Source organism: Salmo salar, chromosome 28, assembly GCF_965601325.2.
Source record: "Salmo salar chromosome 28, fSalSal1, whole genome shotgun sequence".
Lineage (NCBI taxonomy): Eukaryota > Metazoa > Chordata > Actinopteri > Salmoniformes > Salmonidae > Salmo > Salmo salar.
Genome location: NC_138318.1, coordinates 2,826,550 through 2,849,122, shown reverse-complemented (window position 1 = coordinate 2,849,122; position 22,573 = coordinate 2,826,550). Strand labels below are relative to the sequence as shown.

The 22,573-nt window shown below is 46.0% G+C and overlaps 1 protein-coding gene across 2 annotated transcripts in view; it reads right to left on the bottom strand.

The window, feature by feature from the left end:
- Positions 1–22,573, bottom strand: part of LOC106589263 (uncharacterized) — a 116,625-nt gene that overhangs the window by 65,646 nt on the left and 28,406 nt on the right. The window contains exons 2-5 of one of the 2 annotated variants that reach the window (XM_014178990.3): positions 11,970–14,431; positions 4,790–4,907; positions 3,626–4,139; positions 2,417–2,953 (exon numbers count right to left, since the gene is read on the bottom strand). In XM_014178990.3, coding sequence (XP_014034465.3) covers positions 2,417–2,953; positions 3,626–4,139; positions 4,790–4,907; positions 11,970–14,261 — 3,461 coding nt within the window. In that variant the 5' untranslated portion in view covers positions 14,262–14,431. The remainder of the gene's footprint in view (positions 1–2,416; positions 2,954–3,625; positions 4,140–4,789; positions 4,908–11,969; positions 14,432–22,573) is intronic. The other variant, XM_014178988.3, reaches the window with a different exon arrangement.

Here is a 22,573-nt window from a genome sequence, read left to right as displayed (position 1 = left end):
TCACTTTAGCACATACAGTACATGAGTATAAAACATTAGGAACACCTGCTCTTTCCATGATATAGACTAGGGGTTCACAAACGTTTTCACTCAGGGGAACATGAAGGGGATGAGATAGGTTAAAGAAGGATTCAGAGGGTGAATGGGCAAGACAAAAGATTTAAGTGCCTTTGAATGAGGTATGGTGGTAAGTGCCAGGCGCACCGGTTTGAGTGTGTCAAGAACTGCAATGCTGCTGGGTGTTCACTCTCAACAGTTTCCCGTGTCAAGAACGGTCCACCAACCAAAGACATAGACAACTTGACAGAACTGTAGAAAGCATTGGAGTCAACTAGGGCCAGCATCCCTGTGGATTGCTTTTGACACCTTGTAGTCCATGCCCCGATGAATTGAGGCTGCTGTGAGGGCAAAAGGGGGTGCAACTCAATATTAGCAAGGTGTTCCTAATGTTTTGTACACTCAGTGTATCATCGGGCGGTTGCGATGGGTTATTAGCAATTTCTGCCGGGTGTGGGTGACCCGCGTACCACACTAACACACGCACACGCACGCATGCACAGAAGCGTATGCACCCGGCACGCACCTGCACGCACAGACACACACACCCACTAACTTGACCAGTCACTACTACCTTGTGTGGTTCAGTTGGTAGAGCATGGTGTTTCCAATGCCAGGGTTGTGGGTTCGATTCCCACGGGGGACCAGTATGAAAATGTATGCCCTCACTACTGTAAATCGCTCTTGATAAGAGCATCTGCCAAATGACTAAAATGTCAATCTTGAACAATAAACATAATTCTGCCATGTTAACTGAAGAATGCAAATATAATACTATTTTCTCCAAAAAAGATCACTTATAGTAGACACCATACATGGTCCACACGTTCAGCTATAAAAAACCTGTATGTTGGGGCCTCCCGAGTGGCGCAGCGGTCCAATCACTGCATTGCAGTGATTCCGGGCTGTATCGCAACCGGACGTAATCGGGAGTCCCATAGGGTGGCGCACAATTGGCCCAGCGTCGTCCAGGTTAGGGGAGTGTTTGGCCGGGGGCTTTATCGCACTCTAGCGACTCCTTGTGGCGGGCCGGGCGCCTGCAGGCTGACCCCGGTCGTCAGTTGAACGGTGTTTCCTCTGACACATTGGTGCGGCTGGCTTCCGGGTTAAGTGGGCAGGTGTTAAGAAGTGCGGCTTGGCAGGTCATGTTTCAGGAGGACGCATGACTCGACCTTTGTCTCCCGAGCCCGTTGGGGAGTTGCAGTAATGAGACAAGATTGAAATTGGAGAGAAAAAGGGGGTAAAATACAATATATGAAGTATGTTCAGACAGTTTTAACCACAACCTACAACATGGTCCTTTATCACCATCTAGTGGTCTGTACCACAAGGTGACAGTGTCTCAGTGCTGTCAAACACAATTACAGACACTCAAACAACAAGGCTCTCCTCTCTTCCTCATCAGCACCTCAGTTCCTCTCTACAGTAACCACAAAACCTACCAGATGGTGCTGGGTTCCAAACCCCTAGCATAATTCTGTTATCATGGTGTTGATGAATGATTAAAAATGTTAAATGAACAAGCAGAAGTGTATATTGAATATTTATGTAAAATTACAATGACAATAAAATTACAATATTCTAGCATTTGAATATATCCTAATATATGATAATACATAATAATTTATACTTATATAACGGATAGATATTGCCACGCAATCTGATTGGTAAAGAGTGCGTTCCAGCTATGCAGTTATTGACAGTAATAGCACAGTTAGCTTAATCACTTTGATATTATCAGTAGTTGAGATGTTTAAGGAGCGGATGGTTGAAGATGAGAGCTGTGCTGCCAGAGCCATCTGCCTCAGTCAGTACCAGTCACCTGCTCCAGCCATCACACACACACACACACACACACACACACACACACACACACACACACACACACACACACACACACACACACACACAGAATGCCATGGAAACCAGCGGTACGGTGAGGCAGGCAGCCTCCTAATGACCTTCACTAACAGTTCTGCTTCAAAATCGCACTGCAGCAGGTGATTGCCTGGCAGACAAGCCTGGGACTGGGGTGTCTGGAAACTGACATTGATTCAAAGTTGGGGGATGACACAAAAAAGTATATTTTCAATATATATGCACAGTACATAACCTACGCACAATATGATCATCACTTACCACATTTTCCTCTAATATTGTACATAGACAATACACTATAATATAGTGGTTATTTGTTTTTAATTTCATCTCACATTATACCATACTGTATGTATGGAATGGGATTCTATCTTGGCTTTACTTCATCTAGAAGAATAACCTCATACTGTATGTCAGTAGCCTATCAGGTCTGGCCTTTCATACAGTACTTCATCAGAATAGTAATGATGATAACACTGACCTGTGGAAAGAGAGGGAGGGGTTGCTGCTGTATGACATCACTGACCTAGGGAAGGAGAATGTGGGGTTGCTGTACCAGCTGCTCCCCAGCATCCGTGCCCCGCCCCCTCCCCCTCTCAGGGGCGTGTCTTCCGGGCTACTACTCAGCCTTTCGCTGGAGGGGGCACGCGTGGCGTCCGAGTCTCCCGTCACCGTGACGATGGAATCTGATAGGCTTGTCCCCCTCTCGCAGTGGGCCAATGGGGCGAAGCTCAGCTTGACAATCTGCCGGGCGCTCTGACAGATCATCTGACCCCCCTGAATCTCTGGGGTCAGCGTGGGGAGGTCAAAGGTCAGGACGGTCTGTGTGCTGGAGGTCAGCAGCTCCTCACTGTCCAGGTCCAGGCTGCCGTAGGACGTGCCCTTGGCGCGGTGTGACTCCATGATGCTCTCAAAATGGCGGCTGAAGCTGTCGTCGGAGGTGCCTGCAAGGCGAGGCCCCGACACCAGGACGGGTGACTTGAGGGCCGGGAGGTTGTCAAAGAAACTGTCCAACGGCCTAGAGGTAGAGAGAGAAAGATGGAAAGGAGGAGAGACCACAAATGAGACACAGGAAGACTACCTACTCTCTTAGTACAGTCTAATATTCTCAGTGAGTCACCCTGGAAATGATCTCAGCTGAAAGATTGCATTATTAGTGTAGTGACTGAGTATGGCACACTGTATACTCTAAATGTTTGACCTTAGAAAACTGTGAATGCTAAAGTAAAACATTTCATCAAACTGATTTGAAAGGTCTATTGTTAAGTAGGTTGCTAGGAAGATATAAGGTAGCAGAAGGAGACATACAACATAAGGTAGCGGAAAGAGACACACATTCATATACTACTGTAGCTCTTGCCAGATCCTGCTTCACCAGTGTTCTTGTGGGAGAAAAATGACGACACCAACTGAAACATTGATTATCTTCATTCAAAGCACCTTTGTTCTATACGCAAGGACAGATGCTAGAAATAGATAGTACTCATAGCAGTCTGTAATAAAAATCCTGTCAAACTTCAAATGTGTGAGCATGTGTTTGTGTCTCTGCATTATATAAGTGTGTATGATTATGTGTGTGTAAGCATATTTTAAAGTATATTTTTAGGAATGTGTGTGTGCGAGCGTGCACGTGTGTGTTGCATTTGTGCGTGTGTGTTTCTAAGTGCCTATGTGTCTATGTCCATCTCACCTCTTCAGCAGCTGACTAATCACCTGCTGCTGCTGCTGTCTCTTAATGTCCCCTTGCATCCTCACTGAGGCCCAGCTCACCACCTCCTCCTCCTCCTCCAGCTCCTCTTCCTCCTCCTCTCCTTCCACCTCCTCCTCCTCCGCGCTTGTGCTCTCATAGGGACAGACACCCAGGGGGCTGCTGTCTGTACCCGACGTGCTTTTCACGCTACGGTTACTGCCAAATGCTGAGTCGGCGTCTTCCTGCTCAGCCAAAAGCACCTCATCGATGTCGGTCTCACGGTAACAGCGCAGGGGCACGGCATCCAGGTCCGTCTCCGAGTACTTGAGGGTCATCCGGATGATGCCCGTCTTGGGCGACGCCCCCGCCACAGCTGGGTGAGGAGTCACCAGCTCCACCTCCACGTGCTGCACCTCATGATTAGCCAAGATGAGGGGGAGGGAGATGGGGGGCGTGGGGGTGGGGGATTCACTGGACTGGCCACTAGGAGGAGCTGTCGAGGCCTCGATGGTATCTGTCATGATGGAACAGAAGAAGCAGTTGATATCACTGAAAAGGAACGGAAAATTACTGTGCTGCCATGCTAATCCTAACGCTGTTGTAAGGTTGCTGAAGACTGACCTCTGAGCATGTTTTGACATGTGTTATGATAAATTTCATGTCACTTGACTCACATAGTACAGTATAGTGTCTACCCCAGTGGTATTCAAACTTTTTCACCGGGGACAACATTTTTTTCCCAAGAACTTCTCTCGACCCCACCCTACCCCAAATCTAATGACACAACCTCACAACTGGTACATTTCGATTTTTACATCAACAAATAACCATAAATTCATTGCATTTTCATCTCTTATCGAAATTAAAATAAACCAATAAATACATTTACTCAATACAATAAAATGTTTCTATTATCTTTCTCCAAAAAGTTTGTATATTGTCCCATACAATAATCTGTACTCTAAATATTAGTATTTTATTTTGGTGACCCCACTGCAGTTCCCTGAAAACCCACTAGGGGTTGCGACCCTGACTTTGAATACCACTGGTCTATTCTATACAGTTAAAGAGCCATAGACATAGTCATAGCGATAAATACTGTATATAGCGAATGCTGTATCTTTCTCTATGGGTAATGAGTATGGGTGGTAAATATGCTCTCACTTTTCTCCCCCCTGCTGGCATCCTCCTCAGCGGGGGTCCCAAATAGGAACTCCCACTTGGCACGAGCTATCCTCTGAGAGTGGAGGGAGGGGCCTGGGACTGCAGAACCACTGTCCGTCTGGAACAACCAAAGAGACATACACACAGACATGTACACATATACAAAAAACCCTCTCTTCTTATCCCTCTCTCTAGCCCTGGGAGACATGGCGCCGACAGATACGGAAGCTCTGATTCTAGCTCCTAAGCAACTTTTCAGTATTGTTTTTTGGGGTGTTATTTCTTACGTTATTAGCCCAGAAAATACTTTGTGTTATTACATACAGAGGGAAACAACATTTGGATATCAGAGTGGCAGTAACTCACCAGCATGACGACCAGGAATACGACTTCCCGAATTGGTTCCGCTGTTCATACCTCCCAGTGCAATTAAACTTATTCCAGAGGCTGCTCCAAAACACTGCCGGCGGAGAAGAGGTATTTGGATTGGACTTCTAGTCCTACTCAGGAGGCGTGCACACCATCCACCACTTCCGAGTACATTACTCACTAATCTTCAGTCTCTGGATAATAAAGTAGACGAGCTCAGGGCGAGGATCTCCTTCCAGAGAGACATCAGGAATTGTAACATACTCTGTTTCACGGAAACATGGCTCTCTCGGGATATACTGTCCCCGTCCATACAGCCAGCTGGGCTCTCAGTATATTGCGCATACAGGAATAAAGTACTCTCCGAGAAGAAGAAAGGCGGGGGTGTATGTTTCATGATTAACTACTCATAGTGTAATTAGTGTGATTTTGTTCACCCATCCTAGAATACCTCACAATCAAATGCCGACCGTATTACCTCCCAAGAGAATTATCTTCGGTGAAAGTTACAGCCGTGTATATTCCCCATCAAGCCGATACCATGATGGCCCTCAAAGAACTACACTGGACTTTATGCAAACTGGAAACCACATATCCAGAGGAGCATTAATTGTAGCTGGGGATTTTAACAAAGCAAATTTGAGGAAAATGCTACCGAAGTTCGACCAAAACATTGACTGTAGTACTCGCGCTGAAAAAACATTGGAACACTCCTACTCAACTTCGAAATGCCTACAAGGCCCTCCCCCACCCTCCCTTCGGCAAATCTGATCACGACTCCATTTTGCTCCTCCCTTCCTATAGGCAGAAACTCAAACTGGAAGTACCCGTGCTAAGGTCTAGTCAACGCGTGTCTGTGTAAGGACGACACTGAAGTAGAGAAGCAGGTACGGGGAGTCAACATTTAATGAGGAACAGACATGGAACAGGACAGGAACAGTGTCAGAACCGGGTAAAACACAGACGTGTGACAATTAATGCAGCAGCGGGGAACACAGCTGGGGAACTGACAAATATAAGGGAGGTAATAAACAGGTGATTGAGTCTAGGTGAGTCCAATAAATCCCTAATGCGCGTGACGAGGGAAGGCAGGTCTGCTTAATGATGGTGGCAGGAATGCGTAATGCAGGGCAGCCTGGCGCCCTCGAGTGCCAGGGGGGAAGAGCAGGAGCAGGCGTGACAGTACCCCTAGCCACCCAGCGTCCCACCTTGTCGAGCATGACGGGCCAGGCGAGGCACGGGCGCCGGACAAGCCAGCTGGGTGTAAAATTCCAACGAACCGGCAGAGGCATGGGAGCCTAGCAAGCCAGCTGAGGCATAGGAGCCTGAGCAGGCGTGACAGTCTGACCAATCAGAATCCATACTTCAAAATGTTTTGATCACGCGGACTGGGATATGTTCTAGGTAGCCTCTGAGAATAACATAGACTAATACATGGATACAATGACTGAGTTCATAAGGAAGTGTATAGGAGATGTTGTATCCACTGTGACTATTAAACCTACCTAAACCAGAAACCATGGATAGATGGCAGCATTTGTGCAAGACTGAAAGCGCGAACCACCGCATTTAATCATGGCAAGGTGACTGGGAATATGGCCAGATACAAACAGTGTAGTTATTCCCTCTGTAAGGCAATCAAACAGGCAAAACGTCAGTACAGAGACAAAATGGTGTCGCAATTCAATGGCTCAGACACGAGGCTTATGTGGCAGGGTCTACAGACAATCACAGACTACAAAGGGAAAACCAGCCACGTCGCACATACCACGTCTTGCTTCCGGACAAGCTAAACACCTTCTTCGCCCGCTTTGAGGATAACACAGTGCCATCGACGTGTCCCGCTACCAAGGACTGTGGGCTCCCCTTCTCCATGGTCGACATGAGTAAGACATTTAAGCGTGTTAACCCTCGTAAGGCTGCCGGGCAAGACAGCATCCCTAGCCGCGTCTTCAGAGCATGCACAGACCAGCTGGCTGGAGTGTTTATGGACATATTCATCTCTCCCTATCCCAGTGTGCTGTCCCCACTTGCTTCAAGATGTCCACCATTGTTCATGTACCCAAGAAAGCAAAGGTAACTGAGATAAATGACTATCACCACACTGTCTATGTGTGGTGATAGCACTATGTGTGGTGGTAGCATTACTTCTGTCATCATGAAGTGCTTTGAGAGGCTAGGTAAGGATCATATCACCTCTACCTTACCTGGCACCCTAGACCCATTTCAACTTGCAATCACCATCGCACTGCACACTGCCCTATCCCATCTGGACAAGAGGAATAGAAGAAGATAGAAGAATGCTGTTCATTGACTATAGCTCAGCATTCAACACCATAGTACCCTCCATGTTCATCATTAAGCTTGGTGCCCTGGATCTGAACCCCGCCCTGTGCAACTGGGTCCAGCACGCCCCTATCCATATTGGCAGGACCGCAGTGGAGAAGGTGGAAAGCTTCAAGTGCCTCTGCATTCATATCACTGACAATCTGAAATGGTCCACCCACATAGACAGTGTGGTGAAGAAGACACAACGGAACCTCAGGAGGCTGAAGAAATTTGACTTGGCATCTAAGACCCTCACAAACTTTTACAGATGCACAATTGAGAGCATCCTGTCGGGCTGTATCACAGACTGGTATGGCAACTGCACCGCCCGCAACCGCAGGGCTCTTCAGAGGGTGATCTGCCCAGAGGGTGATCTGTGGTCTGCCCAACGCATCACTGGGGGCAAACTACCTGCCCTCCAGGACACCTACAGCATCCGATGTCACAGAAAGGACAAAAAGATCATCAAGGACATCAACCACCCGAGCCACGGTCTGTTCACCCCGCTATCATCCAGAAGGCGAGGTCAGTACAGGTGCATCAAAGCTGGGGCCAAGAGACTGAAGAACAGCCTCTATGTCAAGGCCATCAGACTGTTAAAACCTGTTAAGGACAGGCGTTCCGCTAGCCAACATCCAATGGAACAGCAGGGCGTGAAACACAAAACATAAAAAATCTAATAATTAAAATTTCTCAAACATACCACTATTTTACACCATTTTAAAAGATACACTAAAAGATACACACCATTTTAAAAGATACATTAGATTATGTTAGGAGAGTACATAGACAAAAATAACCACACAACCATTTTCCAAGCAAGGAGATGTCTCACAAAACCCCAAAATACAGCTAAATGAAGCACTAACCTTTTACGATCTTCATCAGATAACACTCTTAGGACATCATGTTACACAATACATGTATGTTTTGTTCGATAAAGTTCATATTTATATCCAAAAACAGCATTTTACATTGGCGCGTGATGTTCAGATAATGTATTCCCACCAGAACCTCCGGTGAATGAGCACATCAATTTACAAAAATACTCATCATAAACGTTGACAAAATACATACAAATGATTTAAAGAATTAAAGATACACTACTCCTTGATGCAACCGCTGTGTCAGATTTTAAAATAGCTTTACGGAGAAAGCAAATTTTTCAAAATTCTGAGTACATAGCTCGCCATCAAAGCAAGCTATACAGATACCCGCCAAGTTCTGGGGTCAACTAAACTCAGAATTAGTATTATAAATATTCTCTTACCTTTGCTGATCTTCGTCAGAATGTACTCCCAGGACTGCTACTTCCACAAGAAATGTTATTTTTGTTCGAAATAATCCATATTTATGTCCAAAAACCTCAGTTTTGTTCGTGCATTCAGGTCACTATCCAAAGGCATAATGCGCGAGCGTAATTCGAGGCACGAAAAGTCAAAATGTTCCATTACCGTTCGTAGAAACATGTCAAACGTTGTTTACAATCAATCTTTAGGGTATTTTTTATGTAAAAATGCAATAATATTCCAACCGGACAATAGCGTATTCATTCCAGGAGAAAAAGAAGGAACGGCGCGCTCGCGGGATCGCGCATCACCAAGCCCTTTGTCCTCAGGCAGTCCACTCATTGACTGAGCTACTATTCTCTGCCCAGTAACAGGAGAATGATGAAAAAACTTTCTGAAGGCTGTTGACAGCCAATGGAAGCCTTAGGAAGTGCAACGTGACCAGACACTGTAGTTTCGATAGGGATTCAAAAGAAGAACTACAATCCTCAGATTTCCCACTTCCTGGTTGGATTTTTCTCAGGTTTTTGCCTGCCATATGAGTTCTGTTATACTCACAGACATCATTCAAACAGTTTTAGAAACTTCAGAGTGTTTTCTATCCAAATCTACTAATAATATGCATATTCTAATTTCTGGGCCCGAGTAGTAGGCAGTTTAATTTGGGTACGTTTTTCATCCGGCCGTGAAAATACTGCCCCCTATACCTTAACAGGTTTTAAATAGCCATCACTAGCCGGCTTCCACCCGGTTACATAACCCTGCACCTTAGAGGCTGCTGCCCCATATACATAGACTTGGAATCACTGGCCACTTTAATAATGTTTAAACAATGTTTAAATGCTGAGAACTGGCAGGAAAAGTGGTCTGTTACCTCAACTAATAGGGCCTGTGATTGGCTGAGCTATTGTCAATGAACAGCATTCTTCTGTCTTCTTCTATTCCTCATATGTATATACTGTATTCTATTCCACTGTATTTTAGTCAATGCTACTCCGACATTGCTAAATCTAATATTTATATATTTCTTAATTCCATTCTTTTACTTTTAGATTTGTGTGTATTCTTGTTAGATACTACTGAACTGTTGGAGCTAGGAACACAAGCATTTTGCTACACCCACAATAACATCTGCTAAATATGTGTATGTGACCAATTCAATTTGATATGATATGGAGAGACACGTTTTGTAGCCTTTTACTGCTAAGGAAGCTACCATCCTCTGCCTCAGCCTGACCTATTGTTCAGTGGCATAGGGCACTTTACACCTCTGTGTTAGGGACCAGGTTGCCAAGGAACACAGTCAGCTGACCTGGTCAGCCAATCACAGGCCCTATTAGTTGAGGTAACAGACCCCTTTTCCTGCCAGTTCTTTAGTTGGACACAGGGGTGCAGAGACAACAGATCAGAAGAACTCACCACCTGCACCACCTCAACACAACTCACCACTGGACCCAAGCTACCACCATGTCTGTTAGGCAGTCCAGTGCGTGAATGACCACAAAACCACTATACACTATGACTACAACAATTGCAGTTGTCTATCCTCCTTGTTTGGCGTGTGGTAATAAACGTGTGTTCCGTACATCTGTCTCCTACCGGTCATTTACGTCCTCTAAACTGGCATCCCTATCAGTTGGTGGCACTCTTTTACAGTCACACACACATGGTAAAATTAACAAAATACAAAATATATTTAGTTAACCTCTCTAGGGTAGGGGGCAGTATTTTCACGGCCGGATAAAAAACGTACCCGATTTAAACTGGTTACTACTCTTTTCCAGAATCGAGAATATGCACATATTTGGTAGATTTGGATAGAAAACACTCTAAAGTTTATAAAACTGTTTGAATGGTGTCTGTGAGTATAACAGAACTCATATGGCAGGCCAAAACCTGAGAAGATTCCATACAGGAAGTGCCCTCTCTGACCATTTCTTGTGCTTCTGTGGCATCTCTGTCGAAAATACAGGATCTCTGCTTTAACGTGACAATTTCTAAGGCTCCCATAGGCTCTCTGAAGGCGCCAGAAAGTGGAATGAGATCTCTGCTGTCTCTGGGCTAGGTACAGGAGCGCTGTTTGTGAGTGGTCAGGCTGGTGGCTCAGAGACAGGAGACATGGCCCCGAGAAGTGGCCATGTTTTTCTTTCAGCCTTTGAACGAAAACAACGTCGCCCGGTTGGAATATTATCGCTATTTTACGAGAAAAATAGCATAAAAATTGATTTTAAACAGCGTTTGACATGCTTCTAAGTACGGTAATGGAATATTTAGAATTTTTTTGTCACGACATGCGTCCGCGCGTCACCGTTCGGATAGGGACCTGAACGCACGAACAAAACGGAACAAAACGGAACAAAACGGAGGATATTTGAACATAACTATGGATTATTTTGAACCAAAGTCCTGGGAGTGCATTCTGACGAAGAACAGCAAAGGTAATCCAATTTTTCTTATAGTAATTCTGAGTTTAGTGAGCCTCGATGTTGGCGAGTGTCTGTTTAGCTAGCCTTGATGGCCGAGCTATCTACTCAGAATATTGCAAAATGTGCTTTTGCCGAAAAGCTATTTTAAAATCTGACACCGCGATTGCATAAAGGAGTTCTGTATCTATAATTCTTTAAATAATTTATGTATTTTGTAAACGATTATCAAGAGTAATTTAGTAAATTCACCGGAAGTTTTCGGTGTTTGCTAGTTCTGAACGTCACATGCTAATGTAAAAAGCTGTTTTTTGATATAAATATGAACTTCATTGAACAAAACATGCATGTATTGTATAACATAATTTCCTAGGAGTGTCATCTGATGAAGATCATCAAAGGTTAGTGCTGCATTTAGCTGTGGTTTGGGTTTTTGTGACATATTTGCTAGCTTGAAAAATGTCTGTGTGATTATTTCTGGCTGGGTACTCTCCTGACATAATCTAATGTTTTGCTTTCGCTGTAAAGCCTTTTTGAAATCGGACAATGTGGTTAGATTAATGAGAGTCTTGTCTTTAAAATGGTGTAAAATAGTCATATGTTTGAGAAATTGAAGTTATAGCATTTTTACGGTTTTTGTATTTCACGCCACTCGATTCCACTGGCTGTTGACTAGGTGGGACGATTTCGTCCCACATACCCGAGAGAGGTTAACATCAATATATTAAAATGAATATTTCAATGCAACATGTATGAAGAATAATGTCTCACCTGTATCCCTGAGGTGGCAGCCCCTGTCTCGTTGCTCTGGTGGCTGGACTGACTGGACTCTGGGGACACACAGTCCCTTTCCCCCAGGCTGCCGGTCACCCCGCTGGAGCTGCGTGATGAGGACCCTGCTACCCTGATTTGCTCCCCCTCTGGAGGCTCCTCCACCCTCAGCAGGCCTATCTGTTGCCCTGGTCCGTGAACCTCTTCCCCATCCCCATTCAGGCCCTCATCCTCCTCTGGCGAGTCCAGCACCACAGGGCCCAGCAGCAGAACCTCCCTCCTCCTACGCTCGGCCCTTTTCTGCTGGGCCACGCTTAGGGGCTGCTGCCCAGGTCCAGGTCCGTGTATGGGGTTGGAACTGGAGTTTCTGCTCTCCTCCCCCACTAGGTGGCTCCAGGGCTGCCTGGAGGTCCAGCTGACAGGGGCTTCCACCACACTTTGGCGTATGTAGAGCCTACGAGCCAGCTCGGCACTATCCCCCCTGTCAAAGCAGGAGAAGTCGGCTCTCCTGTCCGGCTCGAACGACCAGAAATCTCTAGTGTACTGAGGGGGCCGGCAGCGATGCAGTGTGGGGCTTTCTGTGACTCTGAGCTGGGCTCTCAGCAGCCTGGGGTCTTTCAGAGGGGAGCTGGTCTCGGTTGGGGGAATAGATGGACGGATGAAGCGTGAAGGCAGGGCAGGGGACCCTCCTACACTCACTACTGTGTCTGATAGAATGGAGCTCTGAGCCAGAGCCTGCCCTCTTCCATGCTGTGTCCCGTGATTAGTTGTTGTTGGAGAGTTTGAGTCCTGTGTGCGTGACGATGGTAAAGAGTTTCCAGCCCGGTGAGAGCCAGTGTCGTTCGACGCTGGTGTGTGTTGGCCATGTAAAGGGATATTCATCTTAACTGTCTGATGCTGCAAATGTTGCCCTTGTGCATTTGGGACAGAACTGTCAGCTTCTCCAGACATACATACAGAGTTGGGGCTCTCAACTTCGTCTAAAGCATTGTGCAATGTCAATGAGTTCCTCTTTACCTCTGCTAAAATAGAGGATACTTTAGTAGCCTCCTCTGCAAGCCTCCGGGCCACTTCAGGGCTGTTGGCTGGGGAGGAGGGTTTGCTACAACTTAGCTGATTCAGTACAGTTCCCGCCCCTAGTTTATTTTCAAGTTGGATGATGGTCCCTTGAGAGGAGGAACTGCTGTTACAGGGCTTGTGCACTTGTTTCTGTGTGGTTGGACTACCTGCTAATGCTTTGTCCAGACCTGCCCAGTGGTGTGGGCTCTGGGCCTGGAGCCCCATGCACGAACAGGGTCTTGAGTTAGGAGACATCCCCAGAGCGGCCTGCTTAGCATGGGACGAAAGCTGGACTGAGGCTGAGCTCCTGGGTAATGGCCCGCAAATGGCCCGGTTTCTATCTGCATCCACAGCGTGATTATTGTGGAGATTATTGCAGGCGCTGTGGCGCTGGACAGGAGAACCACCGGCCCAGGACAGGCAGCGGGCCTGCAGGTTGTGGCGGGAGCCCCTGGGACTCTGCTCGAGCCCATGGATGACCTTACTCCTGAACAGGGGGGAACCAAACCCAAACTCCTCCAGGGCACGCTGGGTGGCCGCAATACCGTCAGGATCCAAGACAGGGTGGCGGAGGCTGGGAGAGCCTGCCGGCTGCTGCTGGTGACCCCCTGGGGGACAAAACGCTAGTTTGGGAATGGAGCTGCATGAGGAGCCAGGACTACCCAACCAGATGGGGTCGCTGAGTTTATTCCGGGGGTGGGAAGGTGGGGACGACTGCTCCTCCCTAGACCTCCTCTGACAGGCTGAGTTCTGTGGGCTCTCCACTGTCTTGACGTTAGCCTTCTCAATGTAGCTGAAGGTGACCACCGACCGTTTGCCATTGCCCCCCACCCCCTGCCCTTTGGAGGGGTGTGTGTGTGGGGTGGTGCTCTTCCCAGTCCCAGAAAAGACTGGGGAGTGGGTCAGTGCTGCTGGTAAACTCTGTTGATGGGAGGTGCTAGGCGATTGGGTGCCACTACCTTGGTGGAGCTGGAAGCTCACTTTGTGTCTGGAGGGAGACTGGGTGTGGGTGAAGTTATGGGCCAGGCGGTGTGTTGGAGCTTTGGTAGGAGTTTGGCATTTTGTCTGGCAGGCTAGCTGGGACAAAAGCCCCGCAGGCCGATCCTGTGCTGAGGCTGAGTCACTCCCAGTCCCAAGCCCCTCCACTCCTCCTCCCAAGCCCCCCTTCCCATCCTGCTCTGGGGCTGACCTCACCTCCGCATACAGATGAATGACTTTTCCAGACTGGGACATGACCTCACACTCTGCACATCACGAGGCCAGGAAGAGAGAGAATGATAAAGAAGCGAGAGGAGTGTATCTTGAGGAGATCTTCTTTCCTACTCAGTAAGAATAAGGACATCGTGGACAAATGGGACCAACAGGCCCATAGGTTGCTTCCAGCAGATCTCTAGTCACCATACCTGTAAAAGAGGGAGAGAGGGATGGAGAGAGAGAAAGAAGCATACAGTAGGTAGTGAGAAGTCATACATTTCTGATCATGTGTGTTACACATGGAGATTGTCTGTTAATGAGTGAAGCAATGACTGGGGGATTAAGTGTAAGAGTAAAGAACTGAGGTAGTGAATGATTGAATAAGATAGTAAGGTGAATGAGTGAGAGTAGCAGTAGTACAATAAAGGGTGAACAGCTTTGCCTCAGATAACCTAGAAAAGTAATCCATAATCCCTATAGAATACTGTTCACTCCTGCAGACATGCAGGTACAAACAAGCATTTCTGATCCTCCAATCTAGACTTCAAACCTTTCCAATCTAGACTTTACAACTTTGAGATTATTGGCTTAATCAATAACAAAGGAAAGCTGCTTTTCCTGATGACTAAATGCCACCCTTCTGGCTCTCCACAAGTTTAAAACAGTGGATTAGGTGCCCTAGTAATTGAGAATGACACATTATCCTGATTGGCTGTTACACAGACCCTCTGTCTGGGCCAACGCCATGGGGGGGTCGCTACAACAACAACAACTCCTGGGTCAGTCAGGTCAGTTTGTAAGATGATCTTTATAGTAAATTGAATGACCACTCTAGATCCATCATCTCCTGCCTTTCGTCCTTATCTCATCCATGTTCAATGCCTTTTTTCACACCAAATGACATACTGAGGGGGTTGGACCTACTGTAACGAATACAAAATCTCTTTAGTAATAATGTTACATCTGTAGAAATATACTGTAAATATAGGATGATGCCTTAAATATTATAGGGTGATATATTTCGGTAGTTTTCATTGAGGATATTGAAGATAACACAGGAGCTGAAACACTTGCAGTCAGAACACTGAATGAAACCAATCAGAGCAAAGCACAGTATATATTCTGACAAGACACTTCAAGGGGATTCCGTTTAGGAAGCATTAAACTAGGAAATTAAGGCTTGGTTTTCTTCAGAGGAATCAATTTGACATTGATGCAGTGGGAAGGAGACTATAACTTTTGTCATTGCTTCCCGATATTCTTCTTCTTCAAAACATGTCATAACATAGAACTGGCTATGTATGTCAGCATGCCATACACCATGCTGTCCCTCTGTCATCACAAAAGTTTCAACACACAAAACCTCTATCAGATCGGTGTCCCTAAACCGGGACAGTTGTTGCTCAATATGCGATAATGTGACTAGAATGACGTTGCAAACAACAGCCAACTTGTTGACATGGACATGTCTTATATGGGCAGAAAGCTTAAATTATTGTTAATCTAACTGCTGCAGTGTCCCATTTACAGTAGCTATTACAGTGAGAAAATACCATGCTATTGTTTGAGGATAGTGCACATCAACAAAACACTTGTATCATGGCAACTGGTTTGATACATTCACCTCTGAAGGTAAATAATGTACTTACATTCAGTAATCTTGCTCTGATTTGGCATCCTGAGGGATAAAATGTAGTGTAGTTTTTTTTTTATAAAATACATTTTTATATTCAAATGTAGGAACTGGGTTCTACAATTTGACCACACTGCTGTCTCTGGCTCCACACCCACCCCGCGCGGCCATCCAGATGTGTGAAGGTTAGTGCCTTTTCTGTAGGGAAGCTAATGATCCATCAAGTATGACATTCCTGGGAGTGTGTAAAAACATTTTTTTTGCATGTTCTCAATAGTTATGTACTTGAAAATTTATAAATTGACCAATTTGGCACATTTGGGCAAACTCCTGGCAGACCTGGCAGACAATATTGTGAAGTGATGTAATTCTTCACTGGATCAGTCTGAAACTTTGCACACACACTCCTACCATCTTGTGGACAATATCTGAATTACACATAATCCTACATCAGTGTCTTTCATTTCAAACACATTAGATATTTTACCAGATCTAAGGTGTTATATTCTCCGACATTAATTTCACATTTCCACAAACTTCAAAGTGTTTCCTTTCAAATGGTATCAAGAATATGCGTCTTTGCTTCAGGTCCTGAGCTACAGGCAGTTAGATTTGGGTACGTTATTTTAGGAGGAAATTGAAAAAAAAGGGTCTGATCGTTAAGAAGTCTAACTACTTGCTGAACAAAATGCTTCCAGTTAAGCAATACATGCTGTCAAACTATCAGAAGTTTTGTTTCACATGTTACTCTGAGAAGCTACGTAGAAAGAAGGAGGACAATGAACTCAAGAGGAAGAGGGTAGCTAAGAATGACAGATTGAAGTTAGGACTTGAGAAAGTGTGCGTTTGTGGGGCACAAAGAGGACTTGACAGCATTTGAGACTTGGCATGCCAAACACACACATGAAAGCACGTGCGCGGACGCACACACACACACACAAACACACAAACACACAAAGCATTTTCCCTTGACTACTCCTCTATCCCACTAACAGCTTATATCCCTTCTCTTACCCCTTTTGGGTAACTATTATTTCACCTACTTTTTACCCTATGTCATAAGAGCACACGTTTAACTTCATAACAAACATGTTTCCCCAACTCAAGAGGTTATATTAAGAAATATGACTATAAAAGTAACAATTAAAGTGACAGGGTTGACCATAACAGGGTTGAAAATGTCATCTTAATTTAGCCATAGCTCTCATTGTGACAGAGGGAATAGAAGCTTGTTGTGTGCAACAGGGAGCGGGAGCGTAACAAAACATTTACACTTCTCAAAACATTTCTAGCCTATCTATCTATGGGTAACAGGGTTGACGTGGTATGCTTGACACACTCAGTTTTCAACCACAAAACAACAGGAAATGGCCAAAAAGAGTAGAACCAGCTCACCTGCTTTTACACTATGATTTGACTATTAGATGGTCTATGTTTCTTTGGGAGAAACAAAAATCTATAAAATATATTAAAACGAAAGTTCAGTTCATGTAACAGGGATGACCTTAGGGGAAAATGTAAATACATCCCTAATCATATGAAATATCAAAGCAACAAAATAACTAGGGCTTTACAATAATGGTGAAAACTTGGGGTAATGTTGGGGTTACGTGGGTTAAAATTTTCCTTACTCGTCCTCTGTAGCTCACTTTGTAAAGCATGGTGCTTGCAACGAAAGGATAGTGAGTTTAATCCCTGGGACAATTGCTACATATGCACGTACGACTGCAAGTCGCTTTGGATAAAAATGTCTGCTAAATGGCATATATTATACACTACCATTGAAAAGTTTTGGGTCACTTAGAAATGTCCTTGTTTTTGAAAGAAAAGAAAGCACATTTTTTGTCCATTAAAATAACATCAAATTGATCAGAAATACAGTGTAGACATTGTTAATGTGGTAAATGACTATTGTAGCTGGAAACAGCTGCTTTTGTATGGAATATCTACATAGGCGTAAAGAGGCCCATTATCAGCAACCATCACTCCTGTATTCCAATGGCATGTTGTGTTAGCTTACATTTACATTTACATTTGTTCTGGAACTCCAATTTGAGCAGCAGCAGCTGAAAAATGAGCTCCTACAAATATTGAAATTTACATGGTTTTTAGAGTGAAGTACATCGGAAAAAAGCAAAAGAAAACTGCAAGACTGAATAGGAGAAAAAACAAGCAACAAACAAAGAAGATAGGCTTTTGAAAAATAACTATTTTTCATAAAATTGTAGTTATCTTAGCTAGCTGAATTGTTTACCAGTTGCTAAGCAGTTGCTAGGGACTCTTTTGGAAGAAGCTAGCTAGCTAACGAAGAACAACAAAGAATATCTAGTTAACAGAAGAAAAGAAAGAGAAAATCAGGACAGAAGAAAAAGGATATCAAAGTGAAACAGTTCTCTAAAGACACAAGAGACAATAATACAAGAAACAACACTTCTGTAGCTTGTCAACTATGTGTCTGTCTATCCCTGTTCTCTCCCCTCTGCACAGGCCATACAAACGCTTCACACCGCGTGGCCGCTGCCACTCTAACCTGGTGGTCCCAGCGCGCACGACCCACGTGGAGTTCCAGGTCTCCGGCAGCCTCTGGAACTGCCGGTCTGCAGCCAACAAGGCTGAGTTCATCTCAGCCTATGCTACCCTCCAGTCCCTAGACTTCCTGGCGCTGACGGAAACATGGATTACCACAGATAACACTGCTACTCCTACTGCTCTCTCTTCGTCTGCCCACGTGTTCTCGCATACCCTTAGAGCATCGAGCCAGCGGGGTGGTGGCACTGGAATCCTCATCTCTCCCAAGTGGACATTCTCTCTTTCTCCCCTGACCCATCTGTCTATCTCCTCATTTGAATTCCATGCTGTCACAGTTACCAGCCCTTTCAAGCTTAACATCCTTATCATTTATCGCCCTCCAGGTTCCCTTGGAGAGTTCATCAATGAGCTTGACGCCTTGATAAGTTCCTTTCCTGAAGATGGCTCACCTCTCACAGTTCTGGGTGACTTTAACCTCCCCACGTCTACCTTTGACTCATTCCTCTCTGCCTCCTTCTTTCCACTCCTCTCCTCTTTTGACCTCACCCTCTCACCTTCCCCCCCTACTCACAAGGCAGGCAATACGCTTGACCTCATCTTTACTAGATGCTGTTCTTCCACTAATCTCATTGCAACTCCCCTCCAAATCTCCGACCACTACCTTGTATCCTTTTCCCTCTTGCTCTCATCCAACACTTCTCACTCTGCCCCTACTCGGATGGTATTGCGCCGTCCCAACCTTCGCTCTCTCTCTCCCGCTACTCTCTCCTCTTCCATCCTATCATCTCTTCCCTCTGCTCAAACCTTCTCCAACCTATCTCCTGATTCTGCCTCCTCAACCCTCCTCTCCTCCCTTTCTGCATCCTTTGATTTTCTCTGTCCCCTATTCTCCAGGCCGGCTCGGTCCTCCCCTCCTGCTCCGTGGCTCGACGACTCACTACGAGCTCACAGAACAGGGCTCCGGGCAGCCGAGCGGAAATGGAGGAAAACTCGCCTCCCTGCGGACCTGGCATCCTTTCACTCCCTCCTCTCTACATTCTCCTCTTCTGTCTCTGCTGCTAAAGCCACTTTCTACCACTCTAAATTCCAAGCATCTGCCTCTAACCCTAGGAAGCTCTTTGCTACCTTCTCCTCCGTACTGAATTCTCCTCCCCCCCCCCCCCCCCCCTCCTCCCTCTCTGCGGATGACTTCGTCAACCATTTTGAAAAGAAGGTTGACGATATCCGATCCTCGTTTGCTAAGTCAAACGACACCGCTGGTCCTGCTCACACTGCCCTACCCTGTGCTTTGACCTCTTTCTCCCATCTCTCTCCAGATGAAATCTCGCGTCTTGTGACGGCCGGCCGCCCAACAACCTGCCCACTTGACCCTATCCCCTCCTCTCTTCTCCAGACCATTTCCGGAGACCTTCTCCCCTACCTCACCTCGCTCATCAACTCATCCTTGACCGCTGGCTACGTCCCTTCCGTCTTCAAGAGAGCGAGAGTTGCACCCCTTCTGAAAAAACCTGCACTCGATCCCTCCGATGTCAACAACTACAGACCAGTATCCCTTCTTTCTTTTCTCTCCAAAACTCTTGAACGTGCCGTCCTTGGCCAGCTCTCCTGCTATCTCTCTCAGAATGACCTTCTTGATCCTAATCAGTCAGGTTTCAAGACTGGGCATTCAACTGAGACTGCTCTTCTCTGTGTCACGGAGGCTCTCCGCACTGCTAAAGCTAACTCTCTCTCCTCTGCTCTCATCCTTCTAGACCTATCTTCTGCCTTTGATACTGTGAACCATCAGATCCTCCTCTCCACCCTCTCCGAGTTGGGCATCTCCGGCGCGGCCCACGCTTGGATTGCGTCCTACCTGACAGGTCGCTCCTACCAGGTGGCGTGGCGAGAATCTGTCTCCAAACCACGTGCTCTCACCACTGGTGTCCCCCAGGGCTCTGTTCTAGGCCCTCTCCTATTCTCGCTATACACCAAGTCACTTGGCTCTGTCATATCCTCACATGGTCTCTCCTATCATTGCTATGCAGACGACACACAATTAATCTTCTCCTTTCCCCCTTCTGATAACCAGGCGGCGAATCGCATCTCTGCATGTCTGTCAGACATATCAGTGTGGATGACGGATCACCACCTCAAGCTGAACCTCGGCAAGACGGAGCTGCTCTTCCTCCCGGGGAAGGACTGCCCGTTCCATGATCTCGCCATCACGGTTGACAACTCCCTTGTGTCCTCCTCCCAGAGTGCTAAGAACCTTGGCGTGATCCTGGACAACACCCTGTCGTTCTCCACTAACATCAAGGCGGTGAACCGATCCTGTAGGTTCATGCTCTACAACATTCGCAGAGTACGACCCTGCCTCACACAGGAAGCGGCGCAGGTCCTAATCCAGGCACTTGTCATCTCCCGTCTGGATTACTGCAACTCGCTGTTGGCTGGGCTCCCTGCCTGTGCCATTAAACCCCTACAACTCATCCAGAACGCCGCAGCCCGTCTGGTGTTCAACCTTCCCAAGTTCTCTCACGTCACCCCGCTCCTCCGCTCTCTCCACTGGCTTCCAGTTGAAGCTCGCATCCGCTACAAGACCATGGTGATTGCCTACGGAGCTGTGAAGGGAACGGCACCTCCATACCTTCAGGCTCTGATCAGGCCCTCTACCCAAACAAGGGCACTGCGTTCATCCACCTCTGGCCTGCTGGCCCCCCTACCTCTGAGGAAGCACAGTTCCCGCTCAGCCCAGTCAAAACTGTTCGCTGCTCTGGCACCCCAATGGTGGAACAAGCTCCCTCACGACGCCAGGACAGCGGAGTCAATCACCACCTTCCGGAGACACCTGAAACCCCACCTCTTTAACCTCTCTAGGCTAGGCGGGACGAATTCGTCCCACCTACGTAACAGCCACTGCCAGCCTGTGGCGCGATTTTCAAAACCTTAAAAATCCTATTACTTCAATTTCTCAAACATATGACTATTTTACAGCCATTTAAAGACAAGACTCTCGTTAATCTAACCACACTGTCCAATTTCAAAAAGGCTTTACAACGAAAGCAAAACATTAGATTATGTCAGCAGAGTACCAAGCCAGAAATAATCAGACACCCATTTTTCAAGCCAGCATATAATGTCACCAAAACCCAGAAGACAGCTAAATGCAGCACTCACCTTTGATGATCTTCATCAGATGACAACCCTAGGACATTATGTTATACAATACATGCATGTTTTGTTCAATCAAGTTCATATTTATATCAAAAACCAGCTTTTTACATTAGCATGTGACGTTCAGAACTAGCATACCCCCCGCAAACTTCCGGGGAATTCGCTAACATTTTACTAAATTACTCACGATAAACGTTCACAAAAAGCATAACAATTATTTTAAGAATTATAGATACAGACCTCCTCTATGCACTCGATATGTCCGATTTTAAAATAGCTTTTTGGTGAAAGCACATTTTGCAATATTCTAAGTACATAGCCCAGGCATCACGGGCTCGCTATTTAGACACCCGGCAAATCTAGCACTCACCATAATCATATTTACTATTATAAAAGTTTGATTACCTTTTGTTGTCTTCGTCAGAATGCACACCCAGGACTGCTACTTCAATAACAAATGTTGGTTTGGTCCAAAATAATCCATCGTTATATCCGAATAGCGGCGTTTTGTTCGTGCGTTCCAGACACTATCCGAAATAGTAAAGAAGTGTCGTGCGCATGGCGCAATTCGTGACAATAAAATTCTAAGTATTCCATTACCGTACTTCGAAGCATGTCAACCGCTGTTTAAAATCAATTTTTACGACATTTTTCACGTAGAAAAGCGATAATATTCCGACAGGGAATCTCCTTTTCGGCAAACAGAGGAAAAAATCCCAAAGGCGGGGGCGGTCGGGGTCATGCGCATAAGCCAGTGTCCCTTGATCGGCCACTTGAGAAAGGCGATAATGTGTTTCAGCCTGGGGCTGGAATGACGACATTCTGTTTTTTCCCGGGCTCTGAGCGCCTATGGACGACGTGGGAAGTGTCACGTTAGAGCAGAGATCCTTAGTAAATGATAGAGATGGAAAAGAAGTTCAAGAAATGGTCAGACAGGCCACTTCCTGTAAAGGAATCTCTCAGGTTTTGACCTGCCATTTGAGTTCTGTTATACTCACAGACACCATTCAAACAGTTTTAGAAAATTTAGCGTGTT